Genomic DNA, 19494 nt, shown 5'->3' on the forward strand with positions numbered 1-19494 from the left:
AGGATCTTCATCCCCATGGTGCCTGTGTCCCCCAATGTAGGACAAGAGAAAAGGATTTACCGGTAAGTACAAAAATCTATTTATTTTAATTTCTTTTAGACACTTTTATTTTTTGATGTTACTGTTCCTTTAATAACTAGAAAATAAGGAATAATGAGTGTCCGTTAGCATAAAGAATGTAGTTCAAACATTCAGGTGCCCCATATTAGGTCAGATATATGTATCTTAGGTCAGATAGATGTAGATGTTTATTCACATGGCCTTTCTATCTGGCAAGAGTTGGCAAAGAAGCGCCCATCCATGTCTTCACAACCAATTTCTTGGCATAAAATAGCAGCAGGGCACAGAAGTTTGTGTTAGGTAACAGAGCATAAATTACATATAATTAACATACTCTTGGATACATACGATTTGGCAAAGCCAGTATATCAGCAGGGAACTGGAGCACTTCCTGTCAATAGCTCTGACCAGGAGGACAGTCTTGTATAAACCTTTCACTTCTGGCCCCACATCTCAGGACGTTTCCCTATTTGAAATAAATTACGTGTGGGAAATAAGATAAACATCGTATACAATTTTAAAGTGGATTAACTGGTCTTTTGTTCTAATGAGCTGTTGGTGCATGTTAAAGGAAAATGAAAGGTTAAAACTAAGTAAGCTTTATCAGAAAGGTCTATATGAATACTCTAGTAAACCCTCAAAGTAATGCTGCTCTGAGTCCTCTGTCAAAAGAATCACTGCTTTTCTTTCTATTGTGTACAGCATAAACCACCAGGGCTAGGGCTTGAGCATGCTCAGTTTCCTCCTCTCTCTCTCCCTCCCTCCTCCCCTCCCTGCTGTAATCTGAGCTCAGAGCTATGAGTGAGCAGGGAGAGACTCAGGCAGGAAGTGATGTCACAGCAAGCTAATATGCCAGCTGCTATCGTAAACAAACAGAGAGAGTTCTAGAGTTGTTTACTCCGGTATGGTAAAGCATTCTAAAGAATAAAAATGGCGTTCTAGCTTGCACTATTGTGGCTAATCTGTTAGAAATAAACTGCCTTTGTAGCTTTAATGCCTCATGTGTTTAAATAAGTCACTACTTCAAGGAGCAAAAACATAAGTCTCTGTACATCTTCCAGTTATGTGCAATGAGAAACTGACACCACTGCTTTGTGTATCAGGATTCACCCGGTGAAACACTCCCCGAAGATGAGGGTAAGGAGAAAATCAGTGAAGTAGCAAAGAAAGAGGAAGAAAAAAGCAAAGATGGAGACACTGACAAAGAATCTGAGAAAAGTGATATTGACATGGGTAGGTCTGTTAATAATGTACTTATTGTGCTGAGCATTAGATGTTGAACATTCAGCTACTGGAGTATATAGCAGTGCAATCTGTGATTTCTTTTTAATGAAGAAGACAATAGTATGGACATACCTCTACAGATTTGTGAAATGTGCTTATATCCACTGAAAACACAATAAGTAGTTCCTTTTTGTTCAGCTGATGGGGAGAAGGTCACTGACAGCAAGGAAGGAGTTGAGGAGACAGAAAAGGAAGAGGGTGATTTAAAGAACAAGGTGGAGAGAGATATTGGAGAAGGCAACCTTTCTACAGCTGCTGCGGCGGCTCTAGCTGCTGCTGCTGTAAAGGCCAAGGTGAGTATTGTTAGCATAGTGATACTTTTCAGGCTAGACCTTGTTTTTATTTTTCAGTTACAGTAGCTTTGATATCAAAAGCACGTTAAAAATGGTTCAGTCTGGTGTAATGTTACTACTGAAAGTAGCAAAATATGTTAACATTGTTTTCAAAATTTCTAATCTTTAAGAAAATGTTGCTAGTATAAGTCTTCCAGAGGAGTAGTCTTAGTTGTTATGGTTTGCATAATACAGTCATTTGATGTAAATAAGAGCCTTTGTTCTTAAGTTTGTCAAATTAGAATGAGGTGTTTCATGCCTATACCATAATACAACCCCCCGAAATTTCACTATAGTGTTCTTGATTACCAAACAATATAGTTTCATACAGCTGTAGCTAGGTACAAGGTACTGAGATTGATTGGTAGTACAGTGTAATTATATGTGTTCATTGTATTCTTTGTTATGGTTTATATGCCTAACTCATTCTAAACAGGAACTCTGTAGCATGAGTGTAAAGATTGCACATTTATGTTATTTTCATTTCTCTCCTTAGCATTTGGCAGCAGTGGAAGAAAGGAAGATAAAATCACTTGTTGCACTTCTGGTGGAAACTCAGATGAAGAAGCTAGAAATCAAACTGAGACATTTTGAAGAGTTGGAGACCATCATGGACAGAGAAAGGGAGGCGGTAGGTGGCAGTATAAAAGAGGGGGAACTTGATACACCTAAATGAAATCGATGGGAATAACGAGTTCCCTGTAAATCTTTTGGCAGACTGATTTTACTGGGAAGTGCAGTATGAGATGATGCCAGCTGTTCTCTTTTTCTGGTGAGACAAAACTGTAGGGAGAAGCCAGACAGGGAATAAAGTTTAGCATCAGCAGGAGTTTCACTTTCCTTGGTGTCCATTTTCCTGATTAATGGGGCGGTACAGCACAGTACTTTTGTCCCCTAGAAAAGAAAGGAACTGGATATTTCAGAAACTGCTAAAAACAAAAGAAAGGGCATCTTCATTCCTTTTTCTTGTTGTGAATATTGCTTTTGATTAAAGGTTTTCCATTTTCCAGCTGGAATATCAGAGACAGCAGCTTCTAGCTGATAGGCAGAACTTTCACATGGAGCAACTGAAATATGCTGAGATACGAGCCCGTCAACAGCACTTCCAGCAGATCCAAAGCCAACATCAGCAGCAGCAGCAGACCACTTCCAGTAGCCAACCTGTGCCACCCACTGGCCATACCATTCCAGTGCCACAGTCATCACTGATTCAAGCCCCGGTGAGCTCAGCCAGCAGTGCTGAAAGTCTGGTTCAGCCTTCAGCACCATCCACACAGCCACCGGCCAGTAGTCAGCAGCAGCAACTTGGAACACAGCCCAGCCCATCACAACGTGAGTATCTTGGTAGCAAACTTCCCCAGCACTGTATGGATTAACTACATCAGTTGTTATTATTATAATTGAAGCATTCCCTTTGCGCATCCCCTTTTCTATTTGTTATAGTTCATTTTGTTTTTATTTGCTTTTTCTCTCCTGCAGCTTCTGGCACATATACAAGCCAATCACAATCTACCCCACTGGTTTCATCAGCAGTACTGGTTCCTGCCCAGCCACCGGTGCCCGGTAATCATCACCCCAGCATGCACTTCCCTGTCCAGTATAATCTGGGTAGTGAATTAGTTGACTCTGTTCATCACAATCCACCAACTAACCTGTATGCTCCTCACCATCCCATGCATGGCACCTTTCCCCCTGCAGCATGTCGGGTCAGTGGGGGCCCCCTTACCCCACATAACCCTTCCATTATGGTTTCCTCAGCTTCTAACTTGCCGTCCAATCTTGGTTCAGCTGTCACACACAGCCCAGCCATCGTAGCCGCAATGCAGGGCGGGGCCGCCCTCACTACCAGTCCTGTGCCAGGTGAGCTTATCAACAGTTAAAGAATTTGGGTTGGGTCAGAGGTTTCCCTGTGTATTTGGTATTGCAAAGAATTCAAGCTCAGAGCTGAAGAATTTTGTTTGATGAGAAGTGTAAATCCCATGAAATCTTGAACATAACATAAATCTAAACTGTGATATTTAAATTCCATAGCACTCAAAATGAATGTAACTTTGTGTTGTGTTAGTAACAATTCTTATGGAATATCAAAAGCTGGAATATTCTGTTAGCATAAGTATTGGATCCCCACATCAAGCTTTTAGTCTTGTAGCATGCTATGTCATGTTAGTGTATTCTTACATAGCTTAGAGGGATGCTTCCAAATATGAAGGTAAAAGAGAAGGAAAGCATGAGCCTTAAAGGAGAACTAAAGCTTAAAGGAACAGTTCAGTGTAAAAATAAAAACTGGTTAGATAGATAGGCTGTGCAAAATAACAAATGTTTCTAATATAGTTAGTTAGCCAAAAATGTAATGTATAAAGGCTGGAGTGACTGGATGTCTAACATAATAGCCAGAACATTACTTCCTGCTTTTTCGCTCTCTGTCAGGGACTTGAAGGGGGGCAACATGGGACATAAATGTTCTGTGAGTTTGCAATTGATCCTCAGCATTCTGCTCAGATTCAAAAGCAACAGTTATGACCCATGCCTCCCCCCCAAAGTTACTGCCTGGTAACCAATCAGTGGAAACCTAGAGAGCCGCAAAGCAGGTAATGTTCTGTTATGTGAGACATCCGCACATGGTTGCCCTCTGTTACTGTCAATCAGCAGGCCTTCCACCATAGTACAAACGTTTTTGGCAGGACGGTGGCAGGAGAGGGGGTTATAATATTGGGAGATCTCGTGGCCAGAAGTCAGGTATGGTAGTATGTGTAGTTGGATAAAAACAACCAGGGAATGTTATGAAACACACAGTGGGCCCTGGGGAGTTGCCCATTTTACCCTTTTATTAAACGACACTGGATGTAAAATGCCTAGAACTTGTTTTCTGTGCTTTAGTTCTCTTTTAATAACAAAAAAAAACATGTATGATAAAGATAAGTGCAGATTTCAGTTTACATCATTATACATTGCACTAACCATGTATAAACCACTTTAACCTAAGACCATTCCTAAAAAGTACATTAACTCTGAATGTTTACATGGAATTTTCCACAAGGTGGAGCTGAGAGCATGTCGCTGGGGTTCTGTGGGGGAACAGACGTTCCAGAAATCCCCTCTAGGCCTTTTAGAGACATTTATGGTGGATCCCGTTATTACCATGTTTGGTTGGTTTCTGGCTGCAGAGGGACTATCACATAAACAAATGTCCAGTCCTTTTTTAACTCTCCTGAGACACACAGACCCCTTTACAAATTTCCCTCTGCCACCCTCAGAGGAAGGGGCTCATAGCCAAAGGGAAATGTTTACTTTATTAGAACAAGTTGGGAATGATATAGATTTAGTTGTGTGGATTTATATTTTGAAGTATAAGGGAGTATATTTCATTCTACTTCCATTGCAGGAAGTTAATTGTATAGCCGTTTATAAGCCAGGACTTCTGAATTATTCCTTTAAAGCCTGGGAAGAGAAGAGAAGAAGGTACTAAAATATATAAAGTATATATGGAAGGTTACGATATATAGTGAATACAGTAGCCCCTCTTGTAAAATATAAGGATATTATAAGTTGCCAAGGACCATAAAAACACGAGGCAAGTGTTTATTTAAAGTGGTACTTTATTTATTACAATACAGAAGTTTCAGTGAGTCATGTGACAGAAATGATATCACTAAGCTCCGATTATAACCGATGACATCACTAAGGTCCATTTATAATGATATTATTTACAGGATGTTTATGGCTCTTGTGTATTATAAAAGAATAAAAGGATTTCAGACCACTGTTTCCCATACTGTGGCGCTGACTTTCTTGAGGGGACTGGAGGAGGGGCTGAGGGCCAAAGGAGAACCAAACCCTTTTTATTAAAACCCCCTACCCTCAGAGTTCACAGACGCCATCTTGTTCTCTTCGGTAATCTTCGGGTCTTCTTCCTGCGCTTCGGCAATTTCCGTTGCTTTCAGGGCATGCACAGTTGTTCGGGACCTGCAGATTGAGCCAACTGCACATGCGCCAACACGCCATTCTCTTCCCAAAGATTACCGAAGAGAAGATGAACTCTGTGAACTCAGATACCCTGAATCTGCACCAATTGGTAAGTAAAGAGTTAGGGGCATTTACCCAGGATAACACCTAGGCTGGGGGGGGAAGCAGGGAGGGGGTCTATGTGGGTAGGGGATTTTAATAAAAAGGGTTTGGTTCTCCTTTAAGACCAGTTGGGGTAAAAACTATGGAGAATAAATGAAACCTAATGTTTTCCTCTCTCTGTATATGGGGGTACTGACCAAATTTGGGCCCCCAAGGGTTGGTTGAATGGAAAAAGTCCAACAACCAATGATACCTGTTATCAAAGAAGTGGAAATAAGGTTTTCAAAATCAATATAAATCACCATGTTCCTTGGCTACTGTCTGTAACTATGACTAATGTCACATGAGACACAGCAGCTACAGAAATTTATAGGCCTGAAAATGCTCACTAGTACGTATTTGAGCAGATTTAAACATTTTGGTATTTCAGAGCCATTAACAGCTTGTGTATCTCAGGCAGTTTTACATAAGTCATTGCAAAGCTCTTGTTACAGGTGTATATGGGCTAAATAAATCACCTTGGACTCAGCTCAGCTTGGTGGGCTTCATTTTTTTCTCTATTTATATATTAACCCCGTTGCAAGGGAAGTGTCTTTTGGTAAAGCCCCCAACACTTGTACAAATGTGAGCTTTATGGTGGCTCGAGCTCCCATCATGGTGCATAGTCGTAGGAAGCAGCATGGGTAGCTCCATGTAACACTTTCTAATAGTGTCCCTTTCTTTTCACAGTGTTTCATTTTTCACCTCATTTCTCCTTCCTAAATCCTCACGTCTGGTTCAGAAATAACTTGCACCTATTCCAGAAGAGTAACCAGACTATGGAAGGAAGTTGACTGCACATTTACTTTTAACGTTATATTTCTCTTTCAGACCCTGCAACACCGCTGCCTCCAGACTCCATTGTAAACACAGTGGCCCAGCCCCAGCCGTAGCCTCTCTGTCTGGAGTTTTGGAAAAGGAGCAGAAGGGAGATGGAGTTCTTCCATTCATCTACTTGTGTTCAGTCCCAATGTTTGTCACCATCACCTTCCAAACTGCTTGAGTCACACAAACCCCAGCCCCCCCAAAGAGCAAGTGTTCCTCATTTGCCTCATCTCCGTCGTTCCTTTGGTTATTGCTCACTGATCTACACCATGAAGTCTCAGGTGTAAATGTAGAAAATTCTGAATTGTTAATGAAAAAAAGCAGCATTTTTTGTATGAAGGTTACAATAACAAAAAAAACAACATTTTCTCAAGTGGTTCAGAAGTTCACTGGGTGGGACGTTTACCTGCAACAGACCAGTCCAACGTCTCCACATGTTGGACAGATTTATTGATTATCTGACTACAGATTATTTGAAATTGATGCCATACAAAGCAGAATGTAGAGTTGGTTGGGGCATTAGAGGTTGGCATCTGGGTAGTGGAGCTCTGTTTGGGCAGCGCTTATCTACAGTAACTTGCCTGGTCAGTGGAGCATGGGATGAGAATGGATGGAGTCACTGAAGGAACAGGACTGACATTTGTTGTGTGACTGTCCTTAAGAAGCATCGACATTATTATAGAGTAACCTGCAAAAGTATTGTCACCATATTGGAAGAACCACAACCCCGAGTACAGCGCTTGTTTGCTTCATGTCTCCCATTGACCAGTATCAGACTGCCCTCGGCATTCAAAAAAATATTTGTATTTTGTTTTGTTTCTTTTTTATGGTTTTAACCTATATAATGCTTTTAAATGGATCAGTTATAAACAGACTATGTTCATGACTGCTAAGATGGCAACATTTAGCTAGTAACGGTCGGAAAGCCTGTTTTTTACTGGTGTCATTTTATATCTGTCAGAGGCTCTCTCATCAAATCTCTTTCTCAGTGTTTTTGTTTTATTTCATGAAGGAGTTGTGATGGATTGTGTAAGGAGAAAGGCACTGATATAGCTGAGTGAGCAGTTTGTGTCTGTGAGATACGTTATCCCTGGTGAGTAAGGACCCGGGGAAGTGATATGTCTCGCACCACTGTGCACTATTAGTAACATATTTTAGCTTTTAACTATATCAACTGTTTTTGTTTTTTTATAGTTTTGAATTATATTTGAAATATGTTGGCCAGGAAAAGGAGAGCAGAGTGCACTTTATAGAGACACGGGTGGCTGCTAATATCCATTGGTAACTCCCTTTAACATTCATGATTTTATCTGTTAGAGGAGTGAGCACTACCTGCCCCCTGTAAATGTATTGGCTGGAAGGTTTTGGAATGGTGAGATCCGTGCCCTTCTGAGGGGAGTATATTCAGAAACTAGGACTGGCGTTCCGCCATCTTGATGTGTTGACTCTGTTCATGTGACCTGTACCTTATCCTGTGTCTGTGCATCTTAACCCCTTCCCCCAGGGCACGGGGCATTAAAATCTTCAAAATGTACATTGCCTTTCCTGGACTTTCAAAAGTTTCTTTTCTTTTGCTTGTGGGATTGAACCGTGTTTGCTGATCATCAAAATCTCTGTGTATATGTATTTATTTTATGTTTTGTGACTTGCTCCTAGAACTTGTTCTGATAAACCATATCTGGGACAAAACCTGAAGGCTTAAAGGGATACTGTCATGGGAAAAAAAAAATTTTTCAAAATGAATCAGTTAATAGTGCTAATCCGGCAGAATTCTGCACTGAAATCCATTTCTCAAAAGAGCAAACAGATTTTTTTATATTCAATTTTGAAATCTGACATGGGGCTAGACATATTGTCAATTTCCCAGCTACCCCAAGTCATGTGACTTGTGCTCTGATAAACTTCAATCACTCTACTGCTGCACTGCAAGTTATAGTGATATCACCCCCCTACCTTCACCCCCAGCAGCCTAACAACAGGATAACAGCTGCCTGGTAGATCTAAGAACAGCACTCAATAGTAAAAACCCATGTCCCACTGAGACACATTCAGTTACATTGTGAAGGAAAAACAGCAGCCTGCCAGAAAGCATTTCTCTCCTAAAGTGCAGGCACAAGTCACATGACCAGGGGCAGCTGGGAAATTGACAAAATGTCTAGCCCCATGTCAGATTTCAAAATTGAATATAAAAAAATCTGTTTGCTCTTTTGAGAAATGGATTTCAGTGCAGAATTCTGCTGGAGTAGCACTATTAACTGATGCGTTTTGAAAAAACCATGTTTTCCGATGACAGGATCCCTTTAAGTGTATAAGTGGTGGGAAGAAGACTCCCCCCTGAGCTGGTTTGTAACAAAAACTGGTCATTATTCTATTTATAAAAACAAAAGGGTCTTGCTTGTTGCTCATCTCAAGGGCAGCTAAAGTCCAACAAGTGATTAGGCTTGAAGTCATGTACCGTGAAGCTCCGTCTCTTTCTTGCTGGTCCTGCTATTGATCAGTGGCCTGGGCATTAGTGAATGCTGATCCCACTCTCACTCTCTCAAGCGCTCGCCAGTGTCATGGCCAGACACCATCTTGCTAGTCAGAGAGTGGTTTTACATTGAGCATGGTTTATAGTGTTTCTATCCCAAACTTTGGAGGTGACTTGTTCACTCATCATTTAAGGAAAGGGGGTTCGCCTACTCCCAAAACTTTTTTCCCATTTTGTTTACATTATTCAGTTGTTAAATACATCTACAATAAACACAGGATTTCACTTTTTGCTACGCTACGAGTGTTGCCATCTACTTTGTGTGTGTGTATTTCGGTCTTTATAGGAGTGTGGCACTGATCAGAATTCCTAATTGCTGCTGAACCCATTGCTAGTGTGTATGGGAAACAGGGCGTAGTGGGGCTTCTTTATGAGGGAAGACACACGCTCAGATTCGGGGAGATTCAGTCGCCCAGCAACAAATCTCCTATTCTTCAGGCGACTAATCTCCCTGAACTGCCTCCCACGGGGTAGAATTGAAATCGCCGGCTGGATGGCACTCGGAGCACTTCGGAGGCAACTTCGGGCGACTTTGGAAAACGAAGCTCACCAATTGTCATCCCACAGGCAATTTACATTCTAGCCGGCGGGAGGCAGTTCGGGGAGATTAGTCGCCCGAAGAAGAGATTTGTCGATGGCCGACTAATCTCCCCGAATCTGAGCATGTGTCTCTGCCCTAAAAGGGCTGTTTATGGAACTGTGTAAGAAAGTATGAGAACCATGTAAGAATGACAATGGGATCCTCCGTGTCATGGAGAAGATGGGGTGGGGGTGGAGAGGTAAACGTGTCCTTATTAGGTGGCTGCTGAGAAGAAGGAAAGAATGTCTGGATCTGTTTATATTGCTGCCTGCCTGTGCAGTGGATCCAGGGACTCAGTGTAAAATGAAAAGAACAGGAAGATAAAGCGGCCACTTCTTGCTCCTAAAAACTAACCACATTTCTATTTCAGCTGATAAACATGTTTATTAATGAAGCTAGTCATGGCGATGCAATGTCACTCCTGCAGTACCGTATGTCTCATGTGAAAGCTGCTCTGGGATAAGCTGTAATACTGCAGTGTAGCCATTGTCCGGCCCAGTATGTAGCATCTCCGGCTGCCATTTTGTCTGAACAGCCTGCCCAACTGAACATCATCCAGACGACAGAGGGCCTCCCTAAAATGGCCAATAAGCTGAAGACATGGTCTGGAGGGGCCAAGTTAACTGCTTTTATCAACCATTGTATATGGCCAGTTAAGCCTACCAAACCACAGAAAAAAGTAACATGGAAGATAAATAGCAAAATGTATTTAATATTTTTCTTATGCAGCCAAACATCATTTGTATAGGTGGAAGTTAAAGTCTGAAGATTCCATAGTACCCATGATTCTCTATAAAATTATTTATTTTCTTCTACTTACTATTGTCTGCTGCAGAAGGAAATTGTACAGCATGTATTTGCATTCAAACAGCATACAGAGCCAATAAGTTAAGGATCACTGTGAAATTTAGAACAACTGTGTTTTCTAGTCAGTACAGGTATAGTGAAAAGGGAGATGCCACAAACTGACCCTGGGCCTTTTACATTGTCATTTTGTGTAATGCATCAACCAATCGGGATGTTAGACTGCCTTACTCTTACTTAATTAGGCACTTCAGCTACAACCTACAGGGGCTTCCACAACTGTATGGAGGCACAGATACTGTCACCTTGTCCTTAAAGGGTTACAGGGATGCACCAATCACATAGGACATTTTGCAGGATTTGGTCAAATCCTTAGTATTGAGCCAAATTAGATCTACAACCTTGAAGTCAAATGACAACTAAAATTATTTCCTCAGTTAAGAACTTTTAGAGCAGTTCCCCTGCTTCCTTCTGAACCCAACCATTTCCATCTTAAATGCTTCTGCTCCTAGTCGTGGCTGAATGCTTCTTCATAAACACTGGAGCAGGGCCACTGGTCTCTGTAGCAAATCACTGCAGTGGAACCTGGGACTGGAAGTGCTGCAGCCAAAACCATTGTCTAGCTCTGTAGTTCTTCATCCATATTGAAGAACAATTGTTTTAGTAAAGAAGGGGATGGGGGGGTACCTTTTTAAAAAAAAAAAATAAAAACTTCAGGCAACTTCGGAAAACAAAGCGCCACACGTGCTGTAGCGCAGGCGACTTTTCATTATAGCAGATGGGAAGACACGCAAAGGCATTTCGGGGAGATTGTCGCGGCTAAATCTCCCCGAATCTCCTCGTGTGGACTAACCCTAAAGCCAGTAATTCCAAAACCTATGCTGAATAAAAGGAACAGGTTACACAGCAGATACGCTCTGTAGAATGCAACGTGTTTAGTTCTTACATTGGAGGATAAACAGGTCAAATGCCATATATATTTATATCTCGATTTCTATATATCTCTGTTAGTTGTATGACTGGGCAGAACCAGGAAGTGACTTGCCTATTGCAAGGACTAACAGATTTCATTGATATGACTTAATTAAAAGTATGTTCAGCACAAGTCCTATTACATTCAACCTTCCACTTTTTTCCTGACCCATCTAAGTAAGAGAATAAAAACGACTTTACTGTTGTAACAGCGCAGTGAAGAGAAATAAAACAAATCACAAAATGTTTTGAAAAAAAAAAAAAAAAATCACTCCCGTTTATTTGAGGTTGGAAGGGGGGATATATAGAAATTTGAAATAATTTATCTTTCTCTGCACACTTCTGCATTAAGGAAGAGTATGGGGGGGAATACAAAAACTTCTTTAGCCACAATTTCTTCTGATGATCGTTTAATCTGTAGCTCTCGGCCTCTCCTGCCGTGTCATAGAAAGAATGAGAATTCATCACTTCTGAGCAAAGAAGGGGCTTGGATGACGAGGAAGCAGAAAAGGCACTTGCTACATAGACTGTATTCCACTCTAGTGAACGGTTGGAGTAAATTAACTAATTCCCCCCCACATACACACTTCATCCCCACTGAGCAGAGGAACTATGGAGAAACTTCAGCCGTTTAACACCGTCCGGATAAGTTCTGTAAAGAATATAAAAAAAAACAAACATGTCAAACATGTGGCAGTGGCAGCAGATGGGATGTGCACCGAGCTGTTTGTCACAGTCTATATAGTTTAGGCCAGGGAGCGGTGGCAGAAGTCCAGTAAGAGCTTCCTGTGGGATGCTGAGATCTCCAAGTCTGCAGAAACTGGCATTTGCTCCCTTGGCACCTCTAGATTAGTTTACGAGCTCATTCAGTTGGGCCGACATAAAATAATGTGCATAAACACTGTAAACTGCCAACAACATTTTTTGCACACATAACTGCATACACAGGTTGAAAGGGAACTAGGATACTCTGTGACTTGCAAGAACCATTTCCCAACCCTCTGGCTTAGAGTCATCCAAACAATTGGTTTCCTTTCAATCTGTGGAATCAGGTATGTCAGAAATAAATACTGTGTTTATGCATGCGTTTATATAAGCCCAACTGAATGGGCTCATGCCTTTTTTTTTTTTTTTTTACAGACATCTTAGGGATGTTTACCCCATCCATTTATAAAGTGCCCCAATTAAGGGAGAATCAACAAGTCCCGTCAAACAGCAAGTCACAGTACACAACCCACTGCTGAAAGGATGGGGCTCCTGTGTGCAGTCCAGTCTGTTTCCTCCAACAAAGAACCCAGATGGCACTGCATGGAAAAAAGACAAACCCACTCACAGGAGACCCAATCCCCACATGTTTTAAGAATGGTATGCTCCAACATCAAGTTTGTCTACATAATCAGCAGAACAGGAAGTTATGGCATCAATTCAAGACTGAAGTATGGAAGTTTCGGCCAAAAGCATGAAAGACCAGAAAAGGTCTCTAACATCTAGAGCAGGGCTAAGGTCTGGAGGCAAGAGAAGCAAAAGGGTTCTATGCTGGAGCAGAAGGAAGCTGCTATACACGCAATCGTCAGATCTATTTCCAATCTGCACAAGCAGCAGGGAACATATTCAGCTCAACCTCATCACATATTCTCAGCAAAGAACGGATTCCTTTGGGTTACCTCCATGAATAACTGTGCCCTCTGATACCATAACTGCAACCTTTCATTGTCTTGTCTGGTCACTATGGGGTATATTTATCAAAGAGTGAAGTTCCGCCACTAGAGTGAAATTCCGCCACTCTCCATTCATTTCTAAGGGATTTTTATAGGCGTATTTATCAAAGGGTGAACTTAAACTTTCACCCATTGATAAATACGCCTTTCAAAATCCCATAGAAATGAATTGAGAGCTGCGGAATTTAACTCTTTGATAAATTTACCCCAATGAGTTTAGGGAGCAGTCTATCTATAGAGCAGGGGTCCCCGACCCTTTTTTTTTTACCCATGAGCCACATTCAACTGTAAAGAGTTGAGGAGCAACACAAGTCCCTGGGGATGCCAAATAAGGGCTGTGATTGGCTATTCAGTTGCCGTGATGTTTACTTGCAGCCCACATGCGTTTCTGTTGGGCAGTATATCTGCTTTTTTGTAACCAAAACTTACCGTCAAGAATTCTAAAATAATCACTGCACCTTGACGCGACTGAGAACAACAGCCAAGGTGAGAAACATGTTGCGGCCAAGCCACTGGTCACGGCCATATAGCACATGCCACAACCAAATATTACGAGTGATAAATTTAAAATATAATAGTTGCCAATTCCTTTTAAAGGAATGGCCCATCTTTTAGAGTATTTTCAGTTTGTAGTCTAGGTTAATGAAGATTATGCAGCTCAGATTATTTGACAGTGACATTTAAGACACTAAATTTCACATAATTGGCATGTCACTTGTCACTATAGTTCCAGATGAAGGAAGCTACCTGTTCTAAAAAAATGGTCCCAGAATGCACAGCAAACACACATACATGAATACATATAATTACGCAAACACAGTCAGTTAAGAGACAGTAGCTGGCTACCAGCCGAAGACGCTCGTTAGCCAAGCCAGATAAGCTGCAATAATATATTGAGTTAGCAGCAGTCTGTTAAATGCTACCTACATACAGCAAGGAACATGCAGACAGGCCAGGGGCACCCAGAAGAGAAAAACGGGGCCAAATATACTGAAACTAGTAGTAGGAACCAGCATACCCACGGAGTGAAGTCACGAAGATAAGATCTGCCTGACAAACTCTGTGGGAACGAAAATCATCAGAGACAAGATATCATATACCAATATTGCACAAAGGGGCCTCCCACCCAAACTACAGCTGTACCCCTGTAACACCCCCAGAACATTCCTAATTCAGAAGCCCAGTATGGGTTGTCAATATCATTCATTAAGGAGATAAAACACTTCTACAGCAAAACGCCTGCCAACTGCTCACCTTCATAATTAATGGAGCCATTTGCATCTTCATGAGCACTTAAAAGGGTCTCTACTTCATCTTCTGACAACTTCTCTCCTATGGAACAGACAAATTCAGCGATATATAACACCAGATATAAAACACCTTTCATCACAAACAAGTGTAGGGCTTGGGCTTCCCAACAGGCCTTCTGCAAGCTGAAAAACACCAGCAGAGAATACATAGTGTGCTCCATAAGCTTAGATGCCTTATATAGCGAGTCCAGTTTTGCTTTGTCAATTCAATGGGGAGCTAAATGGCATCTCACACCAGGAGAGAAAGACTTACTAAAAGCTATCAGTTATGCTATGCCAGTCAGTGATTCTGAGGACAACAGAGGGGGAGAGTCAACAAGCAACACAGTTTTGAAAACATTATTACCCAGAGAAACAAGGACATGACGCATCTCAGAGCCCATAACAAAGCCATTTCCTTCCTTGTCAAAGACTTTGAACCCTTCGAGCAATTCTTCCAGTCCAGGCAAATCCTTGTTCTTGGCAATTGCTTGCAGCATGGGGAGGAACTGTTCAAACTCAAGGGTCTTTGTGTTCAGGTCTGTAGGAAAGAAAAGACAGAAATAACTAGCACTCCAGCCATACAGTTGAAGCCAATAGTTTGACAGAAAGCTTTTTAAAGGAAAAAGTGTATATAATATAAGCAAAGGAATGGGACACTCTCCTTCAACATTAAAGAAACAGTGGACACTGCCCACCATACAGGATTATGGCACGGAGGACAGCACTCATTCCTTGTCATTTCCACCCACCTTCAGACTTTGGGTTTCCCAAAACCTTCATCACCTCGGCATTAGTGGGGTTCTGCCCCAGTGCCCGCATGACGTCCCCACACTGGCTGTAGTAGATTTTGCCATCGCCGACACGGTCAAATAGTTGGAAGGACTCCTTGAAGTCTGTCACATAAAAATTGATTGAAATCATTTTAGAGCATGAATGGCTGGGAAAGAAAGCACCGAATGGCAACTCACCTAGTGATATAATAGTGGCTGCTCAATCACAGGGCTGCACAACCCAACTGGGATTCTACATAAGCCCACAGAGGAGCAAACAGCCCCCCACCAGCCCAATAAATAGTGATTGTCTATTGCAACTTACAGCAGCCCCTCTGGCATTTGCCTGAACCCACAGATTGCCAGTCTGGGCCTGCTGGGCATTGACAGATCTATTGCCTCACAGACGAGGGCAGAGCTTTAACAAAACACTATCACAAGGTGACACTCACTCATGCAGTAACCACTTGCACGCTTTGGAATTTACCAAATAAAGATTTAGGCCCTTTTCCAGTTCAAGCATGCAGGCTCAATATTCTGTCATTGCTTTCTTATATTAATTATACATGTAGTGGTGAATATCTAGAGCTGCTAATAAATGTTCATACAAGTTCCCATGCCAACACTGCAGGGTCACAGCACAGTTTGGGAAGCAATGATACAAGACAAGAACATTTCAGGAGCTTTGTTTAATAATCCCAAGAAGACAGCACAGAATCACCCTCCATGGGCCCCCTGGCAGCCACCTGAACTCACAAACGCCTGTATTACTTTTTTATTTCTATGAGTGACTGTTTTTCTAATATTGAAGTCTAACGTTTCATTTTTATAACTAAATTCTGAAGCAGCTCTGGGATGGGGCGGGGGGGCCGCTGACCCTGTAAACTGTTCCAAATTGATATATTTCTTATATCTTTATGCCTGCTGAGCAGAATCTCTGAGTTTCATTAAAGAGAGATGTTAGAATTGATACAATAGTTGCTAATACTCCAGAGATGCTGCTGAGAAATGTATCAACTAAATGTTGCAAAATTGTAACAGTTCAGATTCTGTACCTGAATTACTGAGCTGCCAGACTCAAACATTAAACTTTAAACTTAGATTTTGGAAACATTAAAACAAGTAATTGAAAAAAAGTCTTTATTTTTGGTGAACAGTCTGAAAACAATTGAACTAAAAATAGTGTTTGGGAGGTGACCAACCTTTTAATATTGCCAATATATTGGTGGTTGTTGTTGTTGTACAGCAACATCAGGGGAACTAAAGTTAAGAAGCAGGACTCTGCTGCACAGAATATTCAATACAATAGATATAATTTTCCACCAATATTAGTTGTGCAGCTGTAAGATCTATACTAATGTCAGTATCACATAAGATTCTGGTACAGACTGTTATTGGCTAGAGGAGACTGTAAGCAATTAAGCGGGGGGGGGGATCCCAGCAGTTTCCTTCCTGTGCCAATCCCTAACCTGACCCCTCCTGCTGGATTCCTTTTAGAGGAAATCATTTCCCGGGCACTTTGCTCTTTATCTCCCGCAGAGCGAGCCCAGTAGAACCCACATCAGATATGAGGCAACATTGCAGCAACTGAGAGAAGCAGCACACAACCCAAGCAGAGATAATGCAGCCCGCAGGCAGATAGCCCGACAGGAATGCAGGGAGCTCAGCCCCATCCTCCTCCGCTGACAGTTGTGCACTGACAGACTCAGAATGAGGCTTTGTTACCATATAAGGCATCCAGAGAACAGCCTGGCAGCCATTTTACTGTGAGGGGAGAGGGAGGGAGTGTGTGTCAAAGAACAATATAGGTGCAGTAGGAACATAAACACTGTGTGCACCAACACACCCAGAGCCCTGCATTAAACCCACACAGGCGTCTTTAGTTCGGACGCATCAAACGACATGACTTCTGACACAAGCCTATTACATGTAGGGTTGACACCTTTTCTAGAAAAAGAATACCGGCCTTCCTATATTCTTGCAGTTTTTTCTTATTAATAACATTGACATCAAGCATCATTTTTACTGGCCAGTAAAATACCATCCAGGGGGCAACCCTAATTACATGTAGTGCTGGGATGTGCACCTGAGCCATCAGACTACTGAGCCTTCTGCAACAACACCCCCAGCTGTGCAACTGCAAGAATGGTGCGGCCTTGCACAACTGCCAGTTAGTACAACTTCCTGCAGCTCACGCAAGTAACTAAACAGAATTTAGGGCAGAGACAACAACGCACTTCATGCCAATTCCAAAGTTTAGCAAAGAAACACATCACTCTGGCTAACTTTGATATGGGGAGAAGCATGCAGCACTGCACGACAGGGAGGGGCAACTGAACTAGACAGCTCCACATCTGACAGGCAGCCAATCACTGCTGGTATATAAGGGGCACAATATCTGGGAGGGAAAGGGTTGCCCAGATCAGTTGAAAAGCACAAGATTAGAAAAACAAAAGAGAACAAGTTGAGTAGGGAGGGGATAAGTGCAAGGGTTAGATGGCAGTTAGGGTTAGATGGCAGTTAGTGTGAGGGGCAGAACAGTCACTTACCATCTGGATGCTCTGGGCTAAAGACAATCTTGAGAAGAGAGAGAGGAGAGACACAGGGTGAGGAAGGACAGATGGAGGCGCAGGGATGAAATGGATTAGGAAGTAGAGGAGAACAAGTGATGAGTATGATGAGTATAGGGGGAGCATCACTAAGTGCCCAGCCCAAGGAAAGTGGCAATTGGGGAACTTACCGATAATCTGATCTTCTGAAAAGTCGCACTGTAGAAAGAGAAAGACAAGGCATCAGACAGACACAGCCTCCCCCGCCCGCTACACGTATAAGAGCGGCATTGGGCTAAATGTAACAGCGCAAGGTCAATGGAATCCTGTAACGTTGCGTAATCTCCTCACTAACAATGACACAACCAACGTGCGGCCCTACAGTTATTACTAATTCAACCCCACGGACTTCACATAATGTATATATAAGAGACTGCTGTCTTATCAGCTACTAGGAGGCCGCACGTTGGACTATTCCTAAGCAGAAACTCCCGGCCCTTCCTCACCATCTTGCCTCGGCTTCTCCCTTCCGGAATGTAAGCTGCAGCTCCCGGCTTGTTACCTTTCTAGCGCTAACTGCGTCATCGCCCCATCCCAACTTATCGACAACCAATCAAATGAGCCCAAGCCCCATCAACGTCCAATGCAAAAAATAAGGAAGAGCTTAGCGTCGAAGTCTTTATTCCGTGCGCTCTCTGCTGGTGAATAAAGGGTACTGCATGCGATGGGTTCGTACAACAAATAGAATTGACCGTATACATTATAATATATTTTCTTTCACTACGTAACATTTTACTGTTGGTTTATAGTTCTAAAGTGGTTTCTGCAAGGAAGGCCCAACATAATTAAATACACAACCCCCTGGATATAAAGACACTTTTTGGTTTAGAAAAAGTAAACTGTTCTATGCGCCTGCCAGTGGGACTTCCTGGCTGCTGCTCACAGTCCATATATGGGTCTGAGGTGGCCCATGGCTGCATGACACCGGAAATTCATTTCAGATATGTTGACATGAGTGAGAACATCCTCTGCTGTTAATAACAATCCAAGAGCCACCATTAGTTTTGCCAGTGGCACCATAATGACCCCACCTGGAGAAATAGATATTTCATGCCAATGAAATTGTCAGAAAAATGCTGCTCCAGGCATATACTTAATGGAGTAAACTCCTATCAACATGCATTCAGCATAAAAATGACTTGGTGCTCACTGAGATAGCACGTCCCATTCATATTCCCATATTGTACTTATAGAATTAAAAAATCCTTATTAAAATAACTGTAGTTTCAGAGAAGCAATGTGACCCTTCTTTAGTGCAACAATCACAATTAGCCATGAACATCCCTCCCACCAACAGAACTTGGCTGAAAAGTATTGACACCCAAGCCAAAACTACTTGATCTCGAGCCCTTTACACTTACCCCAACCCACTCATTCTGCAACAGTCCCCCAGTGCCACCCTCTGGCCCAGTCCCCATGTCACTAACCAGCTACCATTTTACTACCCACAGGGGTTCCCCACGAGCGTTTCACCTTTTATTGCACCCCAGTCCCCAGCTGTGCGGAGCTCGTCTTTGCTACTTACCTATAAATCTAGCTCTGCCCACCAATACCTGTCCAAATAATGTTTAATGAGTCAGAAAGGATTTTTTTCCCCCTCTGAGGCAAATTGAA

At 42.2% G+C, this 19494-nt stretch overlaps 2 protein-coding genes across 3 annotated transcripts in view; one reads left to right on the forward strand and one right to left on the reverse strand.

The window, feature by feature from the left end:
• smarcc2.L (SWI/SNF related, matrix associated, actin dependent regulator of chromatin subfamily c member 2 L homeolog) overlaps positions 1-8149 on the forward strand; it is a gene marked incomplete at its 5' end in the record, with an annotated part of 47288 nt that extends 39139 nt beyond the window's left edge. The window contains 6 exon segments of the mRNA NM_001091927.1: positions 1164-1293; positions 1483-1637; positions 2173-2307; positions 2687-3008; positions 3156-3239; positions 6612-8149. Coding sequence (NP_001085396.1) covers positions 1164-1293; positions 1483-1637; positions 2173-2307; positions 2687-3008; positions 3156-3239; positions 6612-6673 — 888 coding nt within the window. The 3' untranslated portion in view covers positions 6674-8149.
• A 3586-nt stretch (positions 8150-11735) lies between these two features.
• Positions 11736-18459, reverse strand: myl6.L (myosin light chain 6 L homeolog). 2 transcript variants are annotated; one of them, NM_001094104.1, is given in 7 exon segments: positions 11736-12143; positions 14228-14269; positions 14464-14541; positions 14866-15039; positions 15251-15394; positions 18012-18039; positions 18327-18347. In NM_001094104.1, coding segments are annotated over 6 exon segments (456 nt in total). In that variant the 5' UTR covers positions 18330-18347; the 3' UTR covers positions 11736-12143; positions 14228-14240.
• Between the last annotated feature and the right edge of the window lie 1035 nt (positions 18460-19494).

Source organism: Xenopus laevis, chromosome 2L (genome assembly GCF_017654675.1).
Source record: "Xenopus laevis strain J_2021 chromosome 2L, Xenopus_laevis_v10.1, whole genome shotgun sequence".
NCBI classification, from domain to species: domain Eukaryota; kingdom Metazoa; phylum Chordata; class Amphibia; order Anura; family Pipidae; genus Xenopus; species Xenopus laevis.

What these genes read in the sequence shown, in the direction of transcription:
- myl6.L (XM_018245187.2), bottom strand. An exon ending in TTCAGAAGATCAGATTATCG is followed by an intron (nt 15,395 to 18,011) that starts GTAAGTTCCCCA and finishes TTTATGTGACAG; the next exon opens with ACTTCAAGGAGTCCTTCCAA. An exon ending in TCATGTCCTTGTTTCTCTGG is followed by an intron (nt 14,542 to 14,865) that starts GTAATAATGTTT and finishes TCTGTTCCATAG; the next exon opens with GAGAGAAGTTGTCAGAAGAT.